Genomic DNA, 19,153 nt, shown 5'->3' with positions numbered 1-19,153 from the left:
GCACTGTCCTAAATAAATAAATAAATAAATAAAACAATTTCTAAGATGATGGAATGGACAAGATAGGTCATCACATCCCAATCCAATATTCTTTCCATGATGTTTGTGTCTTTCATTAAAATCAAACCTTGTGCTCAGCCAACTCACAACCCCGCAAGTCTGAATACACATAGTTGATGGTATGGAAGCAATGCCTTATACAAGCCTCATCTTTTCGTGATGCATTCCTTTCTTCTCCCTGGTTTAGAGATAAATCCTCCATCAGTGGGTTTCTGGACACATGGCAATACTGTATATGTAAAGCTGCAGGAACTGGTTCAATAAAGGTTTTTAAAGGGGAACAGACAGACTAATTATATACATCAAAAGTCACACTCTGCCGCCTCTACCTGAGCTCCGCAGGTAGTCCTGAGCTCCGCTGTGTTATCGGGTTTGAGCAGTAGTGTGGATTAGGGGGGTGAGTGACCTTGGCTACTTAACGCCTCCCTCATCCCAGGACCTGGATCAAGGAATCTCATGCCCTTGAGCAAGCGAAATGGCCAATACATGGGTGGTAAAAACTAAAACTATCAGGAAAAACTAGACCCAAGGCCAAGCTTTAGTATGTCCAATAAATATTTTGGAAAGAAGGTGCTTCTGATCTGAAGGTGCGTTATTTGCACTCTCGTGTCACTGCTGTTTCTTAACAGGGTTCAAAATGAGGAAACGGAAGATCATCAACGATCCAACGGGTGGGACAGGAAATTGCCCACACTTGGTGGAAGCAATACCATGCGAAGACCCCAGATGCTATGACTGGCTCGTGGTTAAGCTGGAAGAGTGCATCCCTGATAACGAGAGGGAATGTGGACCAGGAACAAGAAATCCTCAAGTTCAATGTGTCAACAGTGATGGTTTGTTGAAATTTATCAGGATTCTCTACACACATATGCAGAAGTGGTCTCATAAACATAAATCGTATTTTCTGCACTCTAAGGCACTTCGGAGTATAAGGCGCACCTTCACTGAATGCCCTATTTTAAAACTGTTTTCATATATAGGGCTCGCCACGTTACAAGGCGCACAGAATAGAAGATACAATAGTGACAGCGTTTGCGTTATGCATCCACTAGATTAGGGGTGTCTAATATACGGCCCGTGGGCCGGATCCGGCCCGCAAAGAGGTTCAATCTGGCCTGCAGGATAATTTAAAAGTGAAAGAAAAATGCATAAAAGACAATGAATATTTTAATAAGGTGCAATTTATGGAGTATCCACTAGGGGGAAACACTGTTTTGATCGGAGTAAAAGACAACATTGTTTTGATCAGAGAAAAAGACAACAGCAGCCTCAGTGTGTCACTGAGACAGACCCAACACAGCAGACGCTATCAAGGACATGTGAATACGTCATTCTTTACACATTTAATAGCACTCTCCTGAGTTTGTAAAGTGTAGGTAGGGATTACATTTAGATTTTATATGCATGTGTAAATGGTTTAAAATTCTTTATAAATGTCATTTAATCTTAAAGTGCATTAATATATTTTTCAATACCAATTACTTGTTCAAGTTTTGTGCCTTTGTACAATCAGTGGGGTCAGTTACAATGCATATATGTGAATGATAAAAGTAAATTGCCCATTTGTCTAATGAAATCTAAGGAGCTTCATAAAATGTTTTGTAAAAGATCTGTTTATTAAATTTCAACATTTTACTAATGTTCTAACAACAGAAATACATTATTTTGGTAATTTATAGCAGAGTATGGTATCATTTTAATGGTCCGGCCCACTTTACATCTACCGAGGCCGTATGTGGCCCACAATGTGAAATGAGTTTGACACCCCTGCACTAGATGGAGCTACGCTAAAGGGAATACCACGCAATACAATACAATGCAGCTTTATAGAAAGAGATTTCACAACCGCTGCAGCTGTAACAAAGCGCTTTACATAACATTTAAAATACCACGTTCAAGAAATCGGAATATTGATTCATATTGAAGACGCATCGGATTAGAAGGCGTAACGTCGGCTTTTGATAAAATTGAATGCTTTTTGGTGCATCTTATGGTGCGTAAAATACGGTACTCTGTGTTTTTAGCATGAAAAGAGGTCAAACTTTAGAACATTATTGTAAGCATGTCGACAAGGATGACATTTGAATCTAATTCACTGCGGGGATGCATGACCATTTCAGAGCAATAAAAGATCACAGAGATCATGGGGAAATGTTCTTGCTTATTCCTGTGACGAAGTGGCTGTCCGTCAAAGGGTGTGTGCTTGTTAACTGTAGAGGTGAACTGTTGTCGACTATTCTTTGCAGTAACAATCATGGCTATGTTGGCGTAAACACTCGAATTTGATTAAATGTAAGCCAATTTATTGTACTTGGCTTACTTGGCTTTGGTACTACCTTGTGTACCAAATCCTTGTACTCTCCGAAGGCCTTATGCCACCACTGCGCCCAGAAGGACGTATTCACGCCGGAATAGGCCCTTATTTTGCGATTCAGGGTGCGGAGGCCTTCAATGGCCTTGGTGAGGGCGCCATCAGGCGCGGTGTTGTTAGGTATGAACGTACAACACTGGTCACCAAACATCGCACATACTCCATTGGTCTCTGCCAAGAGCATATCAACCGCGATGCGGTTCTGAAACGCCAACAGGGAGGTGGCCGCCAATTGCTCTTTTATAGCCAAAACGGCTTCCTCAATAAACTTTCCGAGCTTCTGGACATTGTAGTGGAGGTAGTTGATCCTGTCAACATTCTTATTAGGGGTAACCCAAATGAAAATTGATTCCCAACCGGCAGCAATCTGGTTAACCAACTTATACTCATCTGGCACGCCACGAGGAACCCCAATTGCGTCTATATAAGTGGGATCGCCGTCCCTCCAGGAGGCGTCACGCCGGAACCGGAGAAGGCTACTCTCCGTCATCGACGATAACGCAGCCCCCTGTATATCCTCCGCTGTTGATGGAAACACACTTACTGGCAAAAGCAGTGATACCAATGCGCAGACACCAGAAAATGAAAAACTCTCGTCCGCGATAACCATCATTTGCCTTCAAAATCAGTAGAAGTACACTACTGCATCACACTGTATCCGCAGTAACATAAAATAAAAATAAAATAACAAAAGAATGAAATATAGCTCAACTTTCAGCAGAGAATAACTATATTACTGTCGGGTTGTTTTCTTTTTCCTTTTACCACCAAAGAAAAGATCCTAAACGCATAAAATCACCTAAGAAATGTATTTAAAACATATCTGAACCATTACTACCAAATTAATGCACCATTTGAAATAGAAATAAATCAATAAACGGTAATAAATTCAATTTCAGCCGAGCAACATCACCAGAGGAGCACAGTACACAAATCACTTCAACCTCCAAAACAAAAACAAGTTGTGCTCTTTTCTACCACTCATGGTGTGTTCACTTCTCAATTTTTATTTTTTATTTTCATAATGAGATCGACTAGATCGATTATAAATAAAACACTTTTGCCGCCAAAACAAAAAGTGTACAATAATTTGTGCCGAAATGTGTTTCTTCTTTTCCCTTCCATAGATCATCTAGATCACAGGTGTCAAAGTCGAAACCCCATGTACTTATGTGGCCCGTGAAAGCAATTGACGCGCATCAACCTCCATAAACCCTGCTAAAATCTGTACTGAAATGCCAAAATTCTATATGAATAATGTCGAGATTTTGTGATAATTTTGTTACCTGTTAAAACACTCAACCAAACAATAATTGAACAAAATATGACTGTCTTCAAAATCAGCAGAATTCATTCATATGTACCGTAGTTGTTAGTAAATAATTTCATCATTGTATTTCTGATATATCCACTCCATGTACATATCGTTGTATACAGCGATGGTTGATTCAAGTTGCTCTATAAACACAGTTGAGTTGAGTTGTACAATTAATAAAATATAAGCATTTAATCAAATTTCACCGTCGTACCGGCCCACCGAAGGAAGGTGTAACCCCAAAGTGGCCTCAAAGATGAGTTTGACACCCCTGGTCTAGATCTATTCGCAAAATGTAGGTTATTATTAAAAAAATACATCCCCATTCACATGTGCTAAAGGAGAGCACAAATCTATATATATATTGCGCGTCGTCCCGCAGGCGGTCTGTCCTTCCGTCTGTCCCTTTTCAAAACGTAACTACTTCACCGCGCCACTGCGCGCCGCCACTGCGCCGCTCAGGCAGTGGCTCACTACGATCGCGCGGGCATCTTAGCGAAAAAATGTTGTCTACCCACAAGCATTGCAATGAAATTGTTAGTTATTTAGTAGAGCTAAACAGCTCTTTATTTTCGCGATAAGCAATGAAGATGAACAAAAAGTTGAACCAAGCAACAACACTTTTGTGGGCCGAAGGCCCACCTTACCAGCCTTCCGCAGGAACTAGCTGATGAGCCGCCCGGAGGGCGGCGAACCACCACCTTACCAGCCTTCCGCAGGAACTAGCTGATGAGCCGCTCGGAGGGCGGCGAACCAGCTAGTACCATATAAAAAAGGAGAACAGTCGACCATGTGTTAGTGTGTGATCATATAACAGGAAATGACATGCCACCACTGATATTCTAGCATGTCGACAGAAACACACCCTAAATGAGTGCAAAGGTGTCTTGAAACTTCTTCCGCCGGTCGTTTGATGTTCCCAGTAACTAAAATACTGTGCCCATCGCGTCACCGGACTTCGCTCACCTTCCTCAGTGGATGTTTCTATCGAGATGACCTTTTTACAATGTCCATCAATCGGTGTGGTCATCAACACTTCAAAGAAGCACACCGTTTCTTCTTCATCTTTCGAATCAGAGCCATGTCTGCTGGAACCTGCTGTGAAAAAGCACAATCGTCCTACGGCAATCTCAATTCTTTTTTTTTTCTAAACGTTCTCACATATTGTCAACCGAATCAGCTTCATTTCCTAGTTCACAATTTTATACAAATTATCAGTAATTTATATAGTCTCCCAAACAATAGTTCAAACAAAGAAGAAAACGCCATTCTCATGATATTAACATATAAGTCAATTCAATTTCTTTAATTCAATTTTAACCATATACTTCCCGCCTTGCTACCAATCCTGCAGATTGTGGATGGCAGGAGCAATAGTGTCTCAAATAAAATGTGAAACATGCATTCCATTTGATCAATTTTCGACCCATTTTGGAAAAGCCTCAACCAAACCCCGGCAATATGGCATCCCCTCATTAATTCAACGAAAACCATGTACATTATCTGAAATGGAGATGTAGTTCAAAATGTACCGTATTCCAACATTGGTTAAAACCATAGGTTGTATCATGTTTCCGAACCAGAGACACCACTCCCCCTGCCAATGCGTGAGATAATCCATGACACAAAAAAGAAGTTTGGGTTCACTGCCCAATTTGTTGCCGCATATAAAACAGAAGTGAACTGAACCCAAAACGTTATCATGTTGCTGTTAGTTAGCAAGTGCCCCCTCACAAAAAAATAAATCTCTGCCATGTGACCCGCGTAAATATCACAATTTGACACAACAACGAACAACATTTGTCACACTGAATTAACAATACTTCACGTGTTATACAACATACTCCAATTCACAAGGCGCATTCACAACAACCGCGACCTTAACAAAGAAAATAAAAAGACATTTTCTATATCCTCGTCAAAAAGACCTTCAAGCATTAGAAAGAAAAGCCAAATGAGCTCCTGCTGCAGGCATCGCACGTCAAATCTCGAGTCGCTCGACAGTATGGACCCTGACGACTTGGACATCAAGATGGCCGTTGGCCACCATGCTGACCAAAAAATGTGCGACCCACCCGCTGTGTCCAAAAAGAGGTTCAAAAGCAAACCGCAAAATAACTATACAAATCAGTTTTAAGCCAATAAACTGATGAGATGCCGTAATGTAACGGGGCACCAATTTTGAAAAGCGACGCATAAATATGCTCCCGTATATGCTCAAACAGTTTGTGCACAAACCGAAAGTCGCACAAACCTACCTAAATATAGCCCGCAAAACGCGCTTGTTTATATCTAGATTCCTCCTGTCGCCCGTTAAACCGAGATGTACCGGTACACAAAAAACGACCCAGTACTATATTAAGCAATTCACTCAATCATCCATTTCCCGTACCCTCACGAGGTTCGCGGGGGTGGGTGGAGCTTATTCCAGCCATCTCCGGGCAGTAGGAGGGGGACAACCTGAACCGGTCGCCAACCAATTACAGGGCACACAGACACAAGCACAACCACCCAAGCCCATGCTCACACATAGGGACAATTTAGAGTTTCCAATCAGCCCGTCATGCATGTTATCGCAATATTAATATGAAACAAATCAACACACACAAAAACGGGAGATAAGATGAGTTTGTTGTACTTCCTCCTACAACCTCTCAAATCACTATTACCTGTTCACATTCCAACAAACAAACAAACAAACAAACAAACAAACAAACAAACACCCATCAGGAAAAAATAACAAAGTAGCACGGTTAAGCACTGTGCATTTTTCCAGCGTTAAAGGGGATCGACATAACAACATAGACACACAAAATAAATGCCAACCAGGCGACAAAAAAACGTCATGCTAGTGTGCAACAGCTCATCCCTTTTTCTTTTTCTTTTTTTTTTCCTAGCACTCTTCCAGCATGCAGAGTTTGCACCATACACTGCTCAAGGATGCCAAAAGGCTTATCTATGTCACAACTGTCTTTGGTAAACACCACCTAGGGTGCATGATTCTCAAAAATGCCACTGTTGACCTTAAAACATGCAGTCATACTAAGTTAACGAAGCCAATTGTAAATTATTCACACGTGACCCTGAAACATGCTGATTAAAGCTGGAAGATTTTGCTCTTCTGACGAACGAAATTAGAACTCCAGCCCGTGTATGCACAAATGAGACATGTCTTAAAATCTGACGGGGTTTTTTATGACTCAAACCAACAAGAATTTGTATGTTCGACGATAGCTTCAACTCTAGTCATTAAATTTCATAATGACGGAAGGCACAACACAATCCACGGATAGCAAAGTTGTAACTGAATTTACAAAATTTCATGACACAAGACCATCATTTCTCCCACATCAGGAGCCGCGATGGCTCTTCTCATGTTTCAAGAGAAATGTGCATCTTATGAACGTAATCTAAAAAACATTGGAACATAATCGGAACATTCTGACAATTAGCAGCATAACAGAGGCATTTATAAAACAAATAAGATAATTGAAACCCACAGACATTAACATTCACAAATCATCCAGATCAAGGCCTTCACTGTATACTTACACATTCTAACTCCTCCCAGAAAGTTAACAACGTCCCACACACGTCCACTGACGACCACTCAACACAAACAAAAAATTGTGTTTACGACTTACAACCAACCATCTAATAAGCATCTCGTGACCTTACGGCCCTTTTCAACCTAAACACACTGTGACCTCCTCATTCGTAGCATCACTGTGTCAAACCTCACCTGCCTGTGCCTTTCTTTATTCTCAACATACTCAACTTCCATCATCACCTTACGTCTCACCATCAATATTTTCACTTGCCTTTCACCCACTATAAGTATCCAAAACTCTCTGTGTCACCACACCCATACTCAACCATTTTATTTCTTTACCTGATTTACACATACTTCATGTCGCGGCAGTTGAAATAATGAAGCTGAAGTGGCGTTAGGAATTATAATAAAAACAGTTACAATTACAAGTAATTATAATAGATGCCATACAAACCGTCTACACTGCAAAAGCCAGAAAACAAAACAAACAAGACTCCATGAGTCGCGCCAAGAGTCACGCTTATCTACACACCCACACGCAAAGACTAATCCAACACATATTCGCAGACACAACCCTACAGACAAACCAAAATATTCACCTTGCTACAGCTCTCAACCAAGTTAAGCATATCCAAACTTTTAATTTTGTCAGCCGCTAGAAGACTTCACCCCATCCAAATATCGATACAGTAGTCAAACAAGCCGCCATCCAAACTTGTTGCACCTCAGCTCCATTTAGATGATATGATTTTCGCAGATCCTCCATTTCCTGGACGAATTGTACCACATCAATTTTATGTGATGTAATGCCATCTATGGCTTTTTTTGCATCTTCTTGTGTCCATGTTCTATAAACAAGAATGACAGGCGACACATCTCTTATGTCTGGATTTGCAACTTCAATCATGGGAAAAGCATCTCGTACCTCGCTCCCGGATGAGTCAACCTTCGTCGCAACAGGGGAAAAAACACTACCCCAATTTTTTGAAAATTCCACTCCCAAATCTCCTTTTCCCCTGGTGGCCATCGGATGGCCCCCTCTGTAAGAGGGTGGAGGGGATGGTGGAAAAGGAGGAGATGTCGGAAGAGTCGGATATAATGATGGTGTAACAACAGTATTAGTGGATGCCATCTCCAACACATTTTCTCTTTCTTCTTTCTGCTCCAATGCATTCTCTCTTTCTACTTTCTGTTTTCCCCCGTCAATATACCTACTGGACCCGATTCATCTTCTTCTTTCCTGTGAAACATAACGTCTCCCTCATTCTTTTCAAACTCACTTACACAATCCCCTCTTTCCACTTTCTCTAAACCCCTCTTTACTTTCACTTTCCGCCTCTTTTCAGCCAATGACACCCAGAAATCAATGTCTCCAAACCCATCCTTATCCATTTTCGTTTTGTCGTTCTTGCACATTGATTTAATATCATCCTGCAGGCGCATCAACGTTTGTGTATTCAGCTGTCCAGCGAATTAGTATTTTTCTATCCACGTATCTAAATGTTTTATCTTCGAAGGACATTGGCTCTCTACGAATCTCCAGTCCTTACATGTTAACTTTTAACTTTTTGGGATCACCTCTCTCCACGGTCTTACTATTTTGCACCCCCATTGTGAACTTGGGGGTGGAACTTTGAGAATTTGAGAATTTTTGAGAGTCAGCGATTTACCTAAGGTAACTAGGCTGACGTTTCCCTTGAACAGGGGGGCAATTTCTCTGACTGAGGTAATTTCCAACCTTCTACCACCAAGGTGGCGGGAAATTCTTGCATCTGCTTCCTCAGACAGTTGCCACAACAAATGTCCTGTTCAGATGAGGTAGCGAACCTCCACTCACACAGTTACACAGTCATTCATTTATGCGCATTTAATTTGCTTTTATCCGACTACCTTAACCAGAGGTAACACACTATATACACATTATTTATACCCGGAGTTTAATACACATTATTTACACACAGAGTTTAAGCACGTGCAGGACACCGTCGCCCTCACCAGTTTATGAGACTTGCCGGTCTGTATGCCTGATAGGGACTAGTATGGCTCAGGGCTTTGCGGCTTAAAAAGACCATGTCCTTTTTTGTCGGCGCACAAACACTCAATCAACGTTGAAAGAGTCCCTTCTCAACAAACCCCTCTCAGGCTCAAATAGGTTCTCGAACCAGGTGTAGTCTAGGTATTTGGATGTCGCAAACTCCAACACCTGTCCTCAGAGGGTTTCAATTAAAAACAGGTTTAAAGACCACCCCGACCTCCGTCTTTACAAACCCGGTGCGCAAACACTCACCTAGAGTGTTGATGTGGAGTTTAAGTACGTACAGGACACCGCCGCCCTACTTACCACCAAGAGTAGTCCTCTCTCCTCTGGAATTCGCTTCAACCCTCAGCCCCCAGACGAGGAGCCGAAACCCAGTCCCAGAAAGGGTGTCTTTGCCGTGGCCACGGTCTTCCTGGCCGTCGACTCAGCGTCTGGAGGCGTCAGGTATGTTGCGATCCCGGACGAGCCCCCAAAAATGTCAGGTTGGTCCAATTTGACACTCAGGAATAACCAAAAGGAGGAGACTCGATTCTGGTACCAGGAGGGAACGAGGAGAAGCGTTTGGTTTCAGTTCTCGGCACGTAACCCTAAAGATCTCCCCCTTCACCTCCTCATTTATTGGGAAAGCTACTACATAGGTGTATCCAACCTAAAGGGTGGGGGCTGTTGAACACACACTGAACTTGTTTGACTATGTGTGTGTATGTGAGTGCAATTTACGTACATGTGTGCAAATGTCACATAAACATCACGTTGCAGCTGGTGTTGATGTCTCCATTCACTGTTCACCCTTGCTTACTGTTTAGTCTTAACAGTTATCTCTTCCCAACCACGTCCTCGGAAAGGTAGTTGCGACCCTAACCTTTCACACAGTACAGCAAGCAAAAGTGAGCATATAATGAAGAATATATAATGATTATAGATGTGAGTAAATAATAAAGCATATATCTTTATTGAAAGCATAAGCGTTCTTCATTGCAGGCAAAGCCAACTAATGATTGCAAGCGTAAGCGTTCTTCTTTGCAAGCAAAATCAAACTATCATGACAGGCAGAAGCATTCTTCTTTGCGAGCATAAATTGACGACGCGAGAATCAATCGAATAATACGCGAATGTATGATTACCGTACTAAAAAATAATAAATCCAACACATTCAAAGTGCCATCTAAATCCAAGCCTTTGGAAATTTTACAAACAACTTTTCACCCTGTAGACAACTTTAAGTGTGGCGCTTCGCAACTCACCAAACCTGGAATCTTTCAGTGTGTGCGTTAAGTCTGCAACAAGCATTCGAAAGCTCTAAGAGAGAAAAGAACTGATAATTGAGACAAGAGGGACAGAGCATATGTGAAAAGTATGAATAGATTCTCGAGTCATAACACCACAGGCTATGGAAGGCTCTCAGGAGTGAGAGAGAGGGAACACGCACGTAACGAGGATCTTATTCACAAGCACAATTGTGGGATTACCATTTTCTACATCCCCTGTAGACTTGTTCTCCACCATTAATTAGCCACAATTTTTTTTTGCCTTGATCATGCCACAAAAATGCTGCTTTGAATAATCATTGCGTATACCCACGATGGGCAGTGGCATGCATTATATCTGTTTTGATCGGACAACTGCCACGTACGTAATAAGTGTATTTGGAGGTTCTAATTTCCTCGAAACTGTGGCACAATCGTATTCCAGTCAGTTCACATGTGCTGTATTCAGAATGCTTGCAGCAGCACTTTTCAGTTGCTCTTGACATCCAATCAGCAGGTTGATGCTTCAGCGGCCCTTGAAACTTTAAGTTAGACTTAAAATATGCTGCACGTGAATGGACAGATGTACTCCAAATAAAATAAATCACCTGGCTCACTTCACGAGCCTTGGCGGTTTATGGCGGCTTTAAAAGGGTCAAAAGGGTGGCTGCTGGCAAAGTGTTCTATTTTTAAAATTGATCGTGTAAATCTCTTTTTGCATTTTTGCATTAAGAGTGGTGTAGTTGAGGTCCGTATTGGTGTGAATGTGAGGTCAAACTTGTTCAAGTTTTTCTCGATATGTGCTCTGTGATTGGCTGGTGACCAGTTCAGGGTTTCGTCCGCCTGTTGATCAAAGTCAGCGGGGATCCACTCCAGTTTCCCACGATCTGTGTTATTGGAAACAGCATCCCTTCATTTTCTTGACCACTGATTATTTTATGAAAAGTTCAGCAGTCACACTTAAACCATCAAGCATTGCCAAGCCCCGTCACCTGAAGTTGTCGTGCGGTTGCCCTTTTCATATTTCGCAGTCGAGGCCATCGTCAGTATTGTAAATCTTTGTCTTTCGGGCAATTTCATGGTGAAGATAAAGGAAATAGAAATGAAATCGCAACATCTCATGCAGATTTCAAAGTCATCTGAAATCTAATAAGCGATGCCGGAATGGCCATTGACCCTTCTATCTACAAATAACGATAACCTATATCAGGATTGTGAAAGTGTTTTTATTCGTCTTTAGGCATGAAAAAATATATAATGGCAGTGAATGGCAACCCACATAAGGGTCAATTGTAGTGGTTGATGCACAACTGTGACATAAAGATGAATTAATATACAAGAAAAAAACATTTGAATAGCTGTCAACTCTAGTAACCGCGGTCCCTGAAAGGGACAGAATTAAGATGACCTCAGAATTGAAGATAAAATGTCGGTCGACTGAAGCAGTTCCTCAATATAGAAAATACATCTTGAAATACATAAACATCAGGCAGCCATTGGAATGACCAGCCATTATCATTCACAGGGAAAGCTTCAATAACTGATTTGCGCTCTTCTCTCATCGAGCATCATCACCAAGGACACCCCTCAGTTTGCCCTCACAGCCACCTTATTGATCTCTTGTTGTCCCCTCCTGATGAAAATGGATCCGTTATTTCCCCCTGAGGTCTGTGTGTGGGTGTGTGTTATTCACAACACAACATGACATTCTTGCTAGCCTTTACAATGAGATGTTAAGATATCCTTTATTTGTCCCGCAATGGGGAAATTACAATCAGAATTCAGAAAGGAAAAACGCTGGGTAGGGAGAGGGAAAAAAAAAACCACGCTCGAACTATCCTCTTCCGAGGATCATTTAAGTCCAGGATAAAAAAAGACCCTAGCACATGAATAAGAATGACAGTTACAACATGTCACAAGACATAGCATGTATAAAGGGGAGGATATATAACTGTATAATAATTGTATTATATAACAAATACAAATACAATAACCGGATTGCTTTCCTGGAAATCGGCGCTTGGAATGTACGAACCCTGATGGACAATGCAAGAGCAAAGAGACCGGAGTGCAGGACTGCCCTCATCGCCCTTGAGATTCAGAAGCTCGGCCTGGACATTGTGGCCCTCTCCGAGACCCGTCTCCCTGGTGCCGGGCAGATCGAGGAGCCTCGGCACGGGTACACCTTCTTCTGGAGCGGACGAGCTGTGGAGGAGAGAAGAATTCACGGTGTAGGGTTCTGCGTTAAGTCACGTCTGGTTAGGGATCACAACATCATCCCCGTAAGAACTTCTGAGAGACTCATGTCCAGCACCCTACCTCTGTGTCAATCCCAATCCCTTGCCATCATCAGCGCCTACGCACCTACCCTGGACGCCTCGGAGGAGGCGAAGGAGTCCTTCTATGCTGCGCTGCGTGGCCTGCTCCTCCGCGTCAACCCCCGGGATAAGCTCTTGGTTATCTGTGGGGAGTGATTCTGGGGACGGAAGGCGTTGGCAACTGCAATGAAAATGGAGAACTACTCCTTTGTCTCTGCGCAGAGATGGAGTCTCTCCGTCTCTGCGCAGGCCCGAAAGGTCTTGTGGGCCGGCCACGTGCAGCGGATGAGCGACGACCGTCTCCCGAAGCAGCTCCTCTATGCGGAGTTGCTGGAGGGCACCTGTCCCCGCGGTGGCCCGAAAAGACGATTCAAAGACCAGCTAAAGATTCCCCCGGCACAGTGGGCTGACCTGGCCGCGGATCGGGCGGCTTGGCGTGGGGCTGTGCGGGACGGGGTCCGGGTCCTCGAGACTCGACGTGTCGCTGCGGAGGAGGACCGGCGAGCGCGGAGGAAGTAGAGGGCCTGGCAACCGCCCGGCCCCCCAACCCACTTCTGTCAATCCTCTGGGCGGGGTTTTCGGGGAAGACTGGGCCTCCACAGTCATCGAAGACACAAGCACCAGGAGCCTTGTCCTGGGGGCCGCATTCCTCGATAACGAGGGCCTTACGACGAAGACAATGAAGGGGGAGGATGAATGGGAAGGGGGTGGGGGGTAACCGTGACACGGTCGAACAATGACCAGCTGCACAGTCCCCGTTGCGCTCCGCATTATCGAACCACGTCACGGGGGGAAAAAGAATCGGAGCGATCAAGACGGTGATAACAAGGATGTGTATGCGCGTGTGCTTGTCCAGTCGTGTATGTGTATGCGTGTACACGTCATAGCTGCTTCGTCGAGGTCTGCTCATCATGAAGACAGTCCCGGCTTATTAGTCCATGGCCGAGAAAGGGGGGGGGTGGTGGTGGCCCTAGACTCCATGCATATTTCCATCCAGGCGAAAGGCCAGATAGCGTTGTTTTTTTTTTGAGAGACGGCCTCCAACAATTCCAGACAGCCTTGAGTCCTTGGTCTGTATCTCCTCACTGGCGCCAATCATTCAGAGCCGAAAATTCTTTCGCAGCGTGGATTCCAACGTCTCCATGGTATTTTCAATCGCACGGAGTGTCTCCAAAACAGCAAAGTCGCAAGAATATTGCGGTTGAGCTCAGTCACCGCTTGAGTCTGAGTGTTGGACATTCGCGCCAAGCCATCCAGAGTGACCGGCAGCTTCTTCACTTCCAATAGAGCGGCTCCCGTCAGTTGAATTTTGCGATAGAACAGCAAGCTGCCAACACCAAACAGCAGCATACCTGTTATCAAAAGGCCAATGATGTAGGTGTCTTCCACATCCTCCACGGACAGTACTGTCAGGCACACCGGTCTCCACTTTCTCCATGGATCCATGGTGTGTCCGGCAGCAAGTGTCCCCGGAGGGAAAGCAGGCTCCCCACTGCCCGCTCTTTTCGTCGAAAAAATGTTGTCGATTACATCGAGAGACCAGCCAACTGATTCCATGGTTAGTTCTTCGGATGAAAACACGCCAGGAGGCTAGGGGAAAAAAAAGTTGCACAAAGACAGCACAAAAGACTAAGTGGCGAGCAGGGAAAAAAAGGTGGGAGGGCAGGGGAGCTGTGCAAAAAGCGTCCGCCTTCGTCGAGAGCCAAGCAGAAAGTGAAAGTGAAAGTTCATGGTGATTCAGTGATGGGATGAAATGAAAGCTTGCACATCTCACTCAATAACGGTTGGATGTGTTAATCAACAGCACCACTTTTAGGGCTATTTTTTTTTCATGCCCAGTCCGGCGTAAGGCATGGTCTAAAACTGCTCAGGGGTGAGCTAGACTAAGTTTGGGTATTTCTGGAGTCCAAAAATATAAATGCTTCATGAAGCAAATTTGAAGCTTCATTTTCCCATCACTACGAACACTTGTTCTATTACTTCAAATTTCATGTTGTGCTTGCAGAGCTCTCACAAATGTTCCATGGTAGAAACATCATCACCAAAACTCTCTTTTAACAATGATCCCTGCCACTTTTACACCTGTTGCCAACAGCATGCACAATCTTCTTGAGTGAAAACGCAGTTATAGCACCTGGTATTTGGATCTTGGTAAAACATCAAAACTGATTTACTTTGTACCTGTACAAAGTAAATCAGTTGCCACATGTCTGACAACAGCACGCAGTTTTAGTGTGAACACACAATGTATGATACACTTTTCGAGCTCTTAGATAATCAGGCTGAAATGTTCTACAATAATATATTCATGTCACTTATAGCACAAACCCAAAACGTAAAACAAAATAAAAATGAAAAAAAAATACCACTGGATGTTTTCAAGAATACACTCAGAGTCTCAAGTATCAATAAAAAAGCCTCTTGATTTCTTTACAAACACTAACATGATACTGTCCTTAACATGAGCCTTTTTGTCACCAGGTGAATATGTGGAGAGGCAACTCTGCCGTGATGCCATCCTGCCTATGCCAATAATCTGTGAAGTGCCTTGCCCAAAGGACTGTGCCCTCAGTACATGGACCCAGTGGTCCCTCTGCTCCCACACCTGCTCTGGAAAAAATACAGAAGGGAAGCAGACCAGAGCTCGGTCCATTTTGGCCTACAATGCAGGAGAGGGTAAGAGGATAATGCTTGGAATGTAACTATTGAAGTAATGTAACTTTTTAAAATCAAGTAATCAGTAAAATAACAGTTACTTTTTAAAGCAAGCCTTTTTTCGTAGTTTATGAAAATACATGAAAAATATGTTTCAATTTCAAAATGAATTTGAATTAGCATTAGCATAGCATGGGGCGTGATTGGGAGGAACGGCCCCCCCGATCAAAACCTGAGTGGTGTTTTGTTATTGGACTTCTGTGCTCGTCACGGATTGTCCATAACGAACACCTTGTTCAAACATAAGGGTGTCCATATGTGCACTTGGCACCAGGACACCCTAGGCCGCAGTTCGATGATCGACTTTGTAGTTGTATCATCGGATTTGCGGCCGCATGTTCTGGACACTCGGGTGAAGAGAGGGGCGGAGCTGTCAACTGATCACCACCTGGTGGTGAGTAGGCTCCGATGGTGGGGGAAGATGCCGGTCCGTCCTGGCAGACCCAAACGTATAGTGAGGGTTTGTTGGGAGCGTCTGGCGGAATCCCCTGTCAGAAGGAGTTTCAACTCCCACCTCCGACAGAGCTTTTCCCATGTTCCGGGGAAGACGGGGGACATTGAGCCCGAGTGGACCATGTTCCGTGCCTCTATTGTTGAGGCGGCCAATCTGAGTTGTGGCCGTAAGGTGGTTGGTGCCTGTCGTGGCGGCAATCCCCGTACTCGCTGGTGGACACCAGGAGTAAGGGATGCCGTCAAGCTGAAGAAGGAGTCCTATCGAGCCTTTATGGCCTGTGGGACCCCAGAGGCAGCTGATGGGTATCGACTGGCCAAGCGGACCGCGGCTTCGGTGGTCGCCGAGGCAAAAACCCGAGCGTGGGAAGAGTTCGGTGAGGCCATGGAAGCCGACTTCCGGACGGCTTCGAGGAAATTCTGGTCCACCATCCGACGTCTCAGGAGGGGGAAGCAGTGCACCACTAACACTGTGTACAGTGGGGATGGGGCGCTGCTGACTTCGACTCAGGACGTTGTGAACCGGTGGGCAGAGTACTTCGAAGACCTCCTCAACTCCACCAACACGCCTTCCTTGGAGGAAGCAGAGCCTGGGGACTCTGAGGTGGGCTCTCCTATCTCTGTGGTTGAAGTCACCGATGTGGTTAAAAAGCTCCTCGGTGGCAAGGCCCCAGGGGTAGATGAGATCCGCCCGGAGTTCCTCAAGGCTCTGGATGTTGTGGGGCTGTCCTGGTCGACACGCCTCTGCAACATCGCGTGGTCAACAGGGAAAGTGCCTCTGGATTGGCAGACCGGGGTGGTAGTCCCTCTTTTTAAAAATGGGGACCGGAGGGTGTGTTCCAACTACAGAGGGATCACACTCCTCAGCCTCCCTGGTAAGGTCTATTTAGGGGTGCTGGAGAGGAGGGTCCGTCAGGAAGTTGAGCCTCAGATTGAGGAGGAGCAGTGTGGTTTTCGTCCCGGCCGTGGAACAGTGGACCAGCTCTATACCCTTAGCAGGGTCCTTGAGGGTATGTGGGAATTCGCCCAACCAGTCTACATGTGTTTTGTGGACTTGGAGAAGGCGTTTGACCGTGTCCCTCGGGGAGTTCTGTGGGGGGTGCTTCGTGGGTATGGGGTACCGAACCCCCTGATACGGGCTGTTCGGTCACTATACCACCGATGTCAGAGTTTGGTTCGCATTGCCGGCAGTAAGTCGGAATCGTTTCCAGTGGGGGTAGGACTCCGCCAAGGCTGCCCTTTGTCGCCGATTCTGTTCATAACCTTTATGGACAGAATTTCTAGGCGCAGCCGAAGCGTTGCGGGGGTCAGTTTTGGGGGCCTCAGTATTACATCCCTGCTTTTTGCAGATGATGTGGTGCTGTTGGCTCCTTCAAGCGGGGCTCTCCAACTCTCACTGGAGCGTTTCGCAGCCGAGTGTGAAGCGGTTGGGATGAAAATCAGCACCTCCAAATCTGAAACCATGGTCCTCAGTCGGAAAAGGGTGGAGTGCCCCCTCCGGGTCGGGGAGGAGATCTTACCCCAAGTGGAGGAGTTCAAGTATCTTGGGGTCTTGTTCACGAGTGGGGGTAGGAGGGAGCGGGAGATCGACAGGCGGATCGGTGCAGCGTCTGCTGTGATGCGGACGTTGTATCGGTCTGTCGTGGTGAAGAAGGAGCTGAGCCAAAGGGCGAAGCTCTCAATTTACCAGTCGATCTACGTCCCAACCCTCACCTATGGTCACGAGCTATGGGTCATGACCGAAAGAACGAGATCCCGGATACAAGCGGCTGAAATGAGTTTTCTCCGCAGGGTGTCCGGGCTCTCCCTTAGAGATAAGGTGAGAAGCTCAGTCATCCGGGAGGGGCTCAGAGTCGAGCCGCTTCTCCTCCACATCGAGAGGAGCCAGATGAGGTGGCTTGGGCATCTGATTCGGATGCCTCCTGAGCGCCTCCCCGGTGAGGTGTTCCGGTCATGTCCCACCGGGAGGAGACCCCGAGGAAGACCCAGGACACGCTGGAGAGACTATGTCACCCAGCTTGCCTGGGAACGACTCGGGATCCCCCGGGGAGAGCTGGAAGAAGTAGCTAGGGAGAGGGAAGTCTGGGCTTCCCTGCTAAAGCTGTTGCCCCCGCGACCCGGCCCCGGGATAAGCGGTAGATGATGGATGGATGGATGGATTAGCATAGCATATCACTAGCTATGACTTCTGCTAGTCAAAGTCCGATCTTGTTCACACTGGGGCTAGCAACTACAGTATTACCCTCACCTAAAATTCGATGTTCTGGGTGGAAACTTGGTACGCTTAAGTACTCTTCTGAAAAAAATTGTAATACATATCCATGTAACTTTTTTGTGGGTCACGGGGAGCTACAAAAAAGTTTCAGTCTCGACCCATCAGTTGGGGATCACTGATGTAAATCATGCTGAAATTATGCACATAGCAGTGTGTTTTACACTTTACAACCCGCTAATGCTAATAACAGGATAGAACATGTTCTCACCTTCGTGGTTTGAAGGCAAAGCGGGTGTGGTAGTGGTGGTGGTGGGGAAACCGAACAGATGGTTTGCGCCTGGCTGGGCAGTGCTCCCAAATTGATTTTTTTTTTCTTTTTTTGGCCCCACAATGATGGTAACAGCTATTTTCTCACTTCTGGAACAAGTTGTGCAACATGCTGTTTTTGGCATGTTCACACCAACAAAGCCGATGTTGTACTAAGGAAGCATTTCATGCATGAGACTTGACAGATAGTCTGATACACATTTGGCTTCATCACTTCCTGAACAATTTTGGCACATTTGGAAACAGCTAGAGCGTTTATGGTAAATTATAGACACATCCTGGGAAAATTCCACGAAAGATCTGTCTTCGAAATATTCTGTTGAACATTTTTCATCAGTTACTGAGAACTATTTTTAATCCTTTCATGCACCAATAATGATAACCTGTAACCTGATAACATTATAAACTGTCCACTGTAGTAACTGCTATCCCTGAAAGGGTTAAATATATTTTATTTTATTTTATTTTTAATTGTTTTTACTTTTGGTTCATCGCTAACCTGGCTCAATAGTTTTAATGGATTGAAACTCACCATCCCCCATAT

At 44.9% G+C, this 19,153-nt stretch overlaps 1 protein-coding gene and 1 long non-coding RNA gene across 2 annotated transcripts in view; one reads left to right on the top strand and one right to left on the bottom strand.

Moving 5' to 3' along the window:
- Positions 1-19,153, top strand: part of LOC127604300 (thrombospondin type-1 domain-containing protein 7A-like) — a 117,817-nt gene that overhangs the window by 65,543 nt on the left and 33,121 nt on the right. The window contains exons 6-7 of the mRNA XM_052071347.1: positions 690-893; positions 15,384-15,578. Coding sequence (XP_051927307.1) covers positions 690-893; positions 15,384-15,578 — 399 coding nt within the window. The remainder of the gene's footprint in view (positions 1-689; positions 894-15,383; positions 15,579-19,153) is intronic.
- On the bottom strand, positions 11,803-14,278 carry LOC127604317 (uncharacterized). The gene is made up of 2 exons (XR_007963246.1): positions 12,904-14,278; positions 11,803-12,789 (listed from the first exon to the last, which is right to left on the bottom strand). It is a non-coding gene; the product is annotated as an uncharacterized LOC127604317 (long non-coding RNA).

The sequence above is a fragment of the Hippocampus zosterae genome, chromosome 7 (genome assembly GCF_025434085.1).
Source record: "Hippocampus zosterae strain Florida chromosome 7, ASM2543408v3, whole genome shotgun sequence".
NCBI lineage: Eukaryota > Metazoa > Chordata > Actinopteri > Syngnathiformes > Syngnathidae > Hippocampus > Hippocampus zosterae.
The sequence above is the reverse complement of the archived record's forward strand: the minus strand, read 5'-3'. Positions and strand labels throughout refer to the sequence as shown.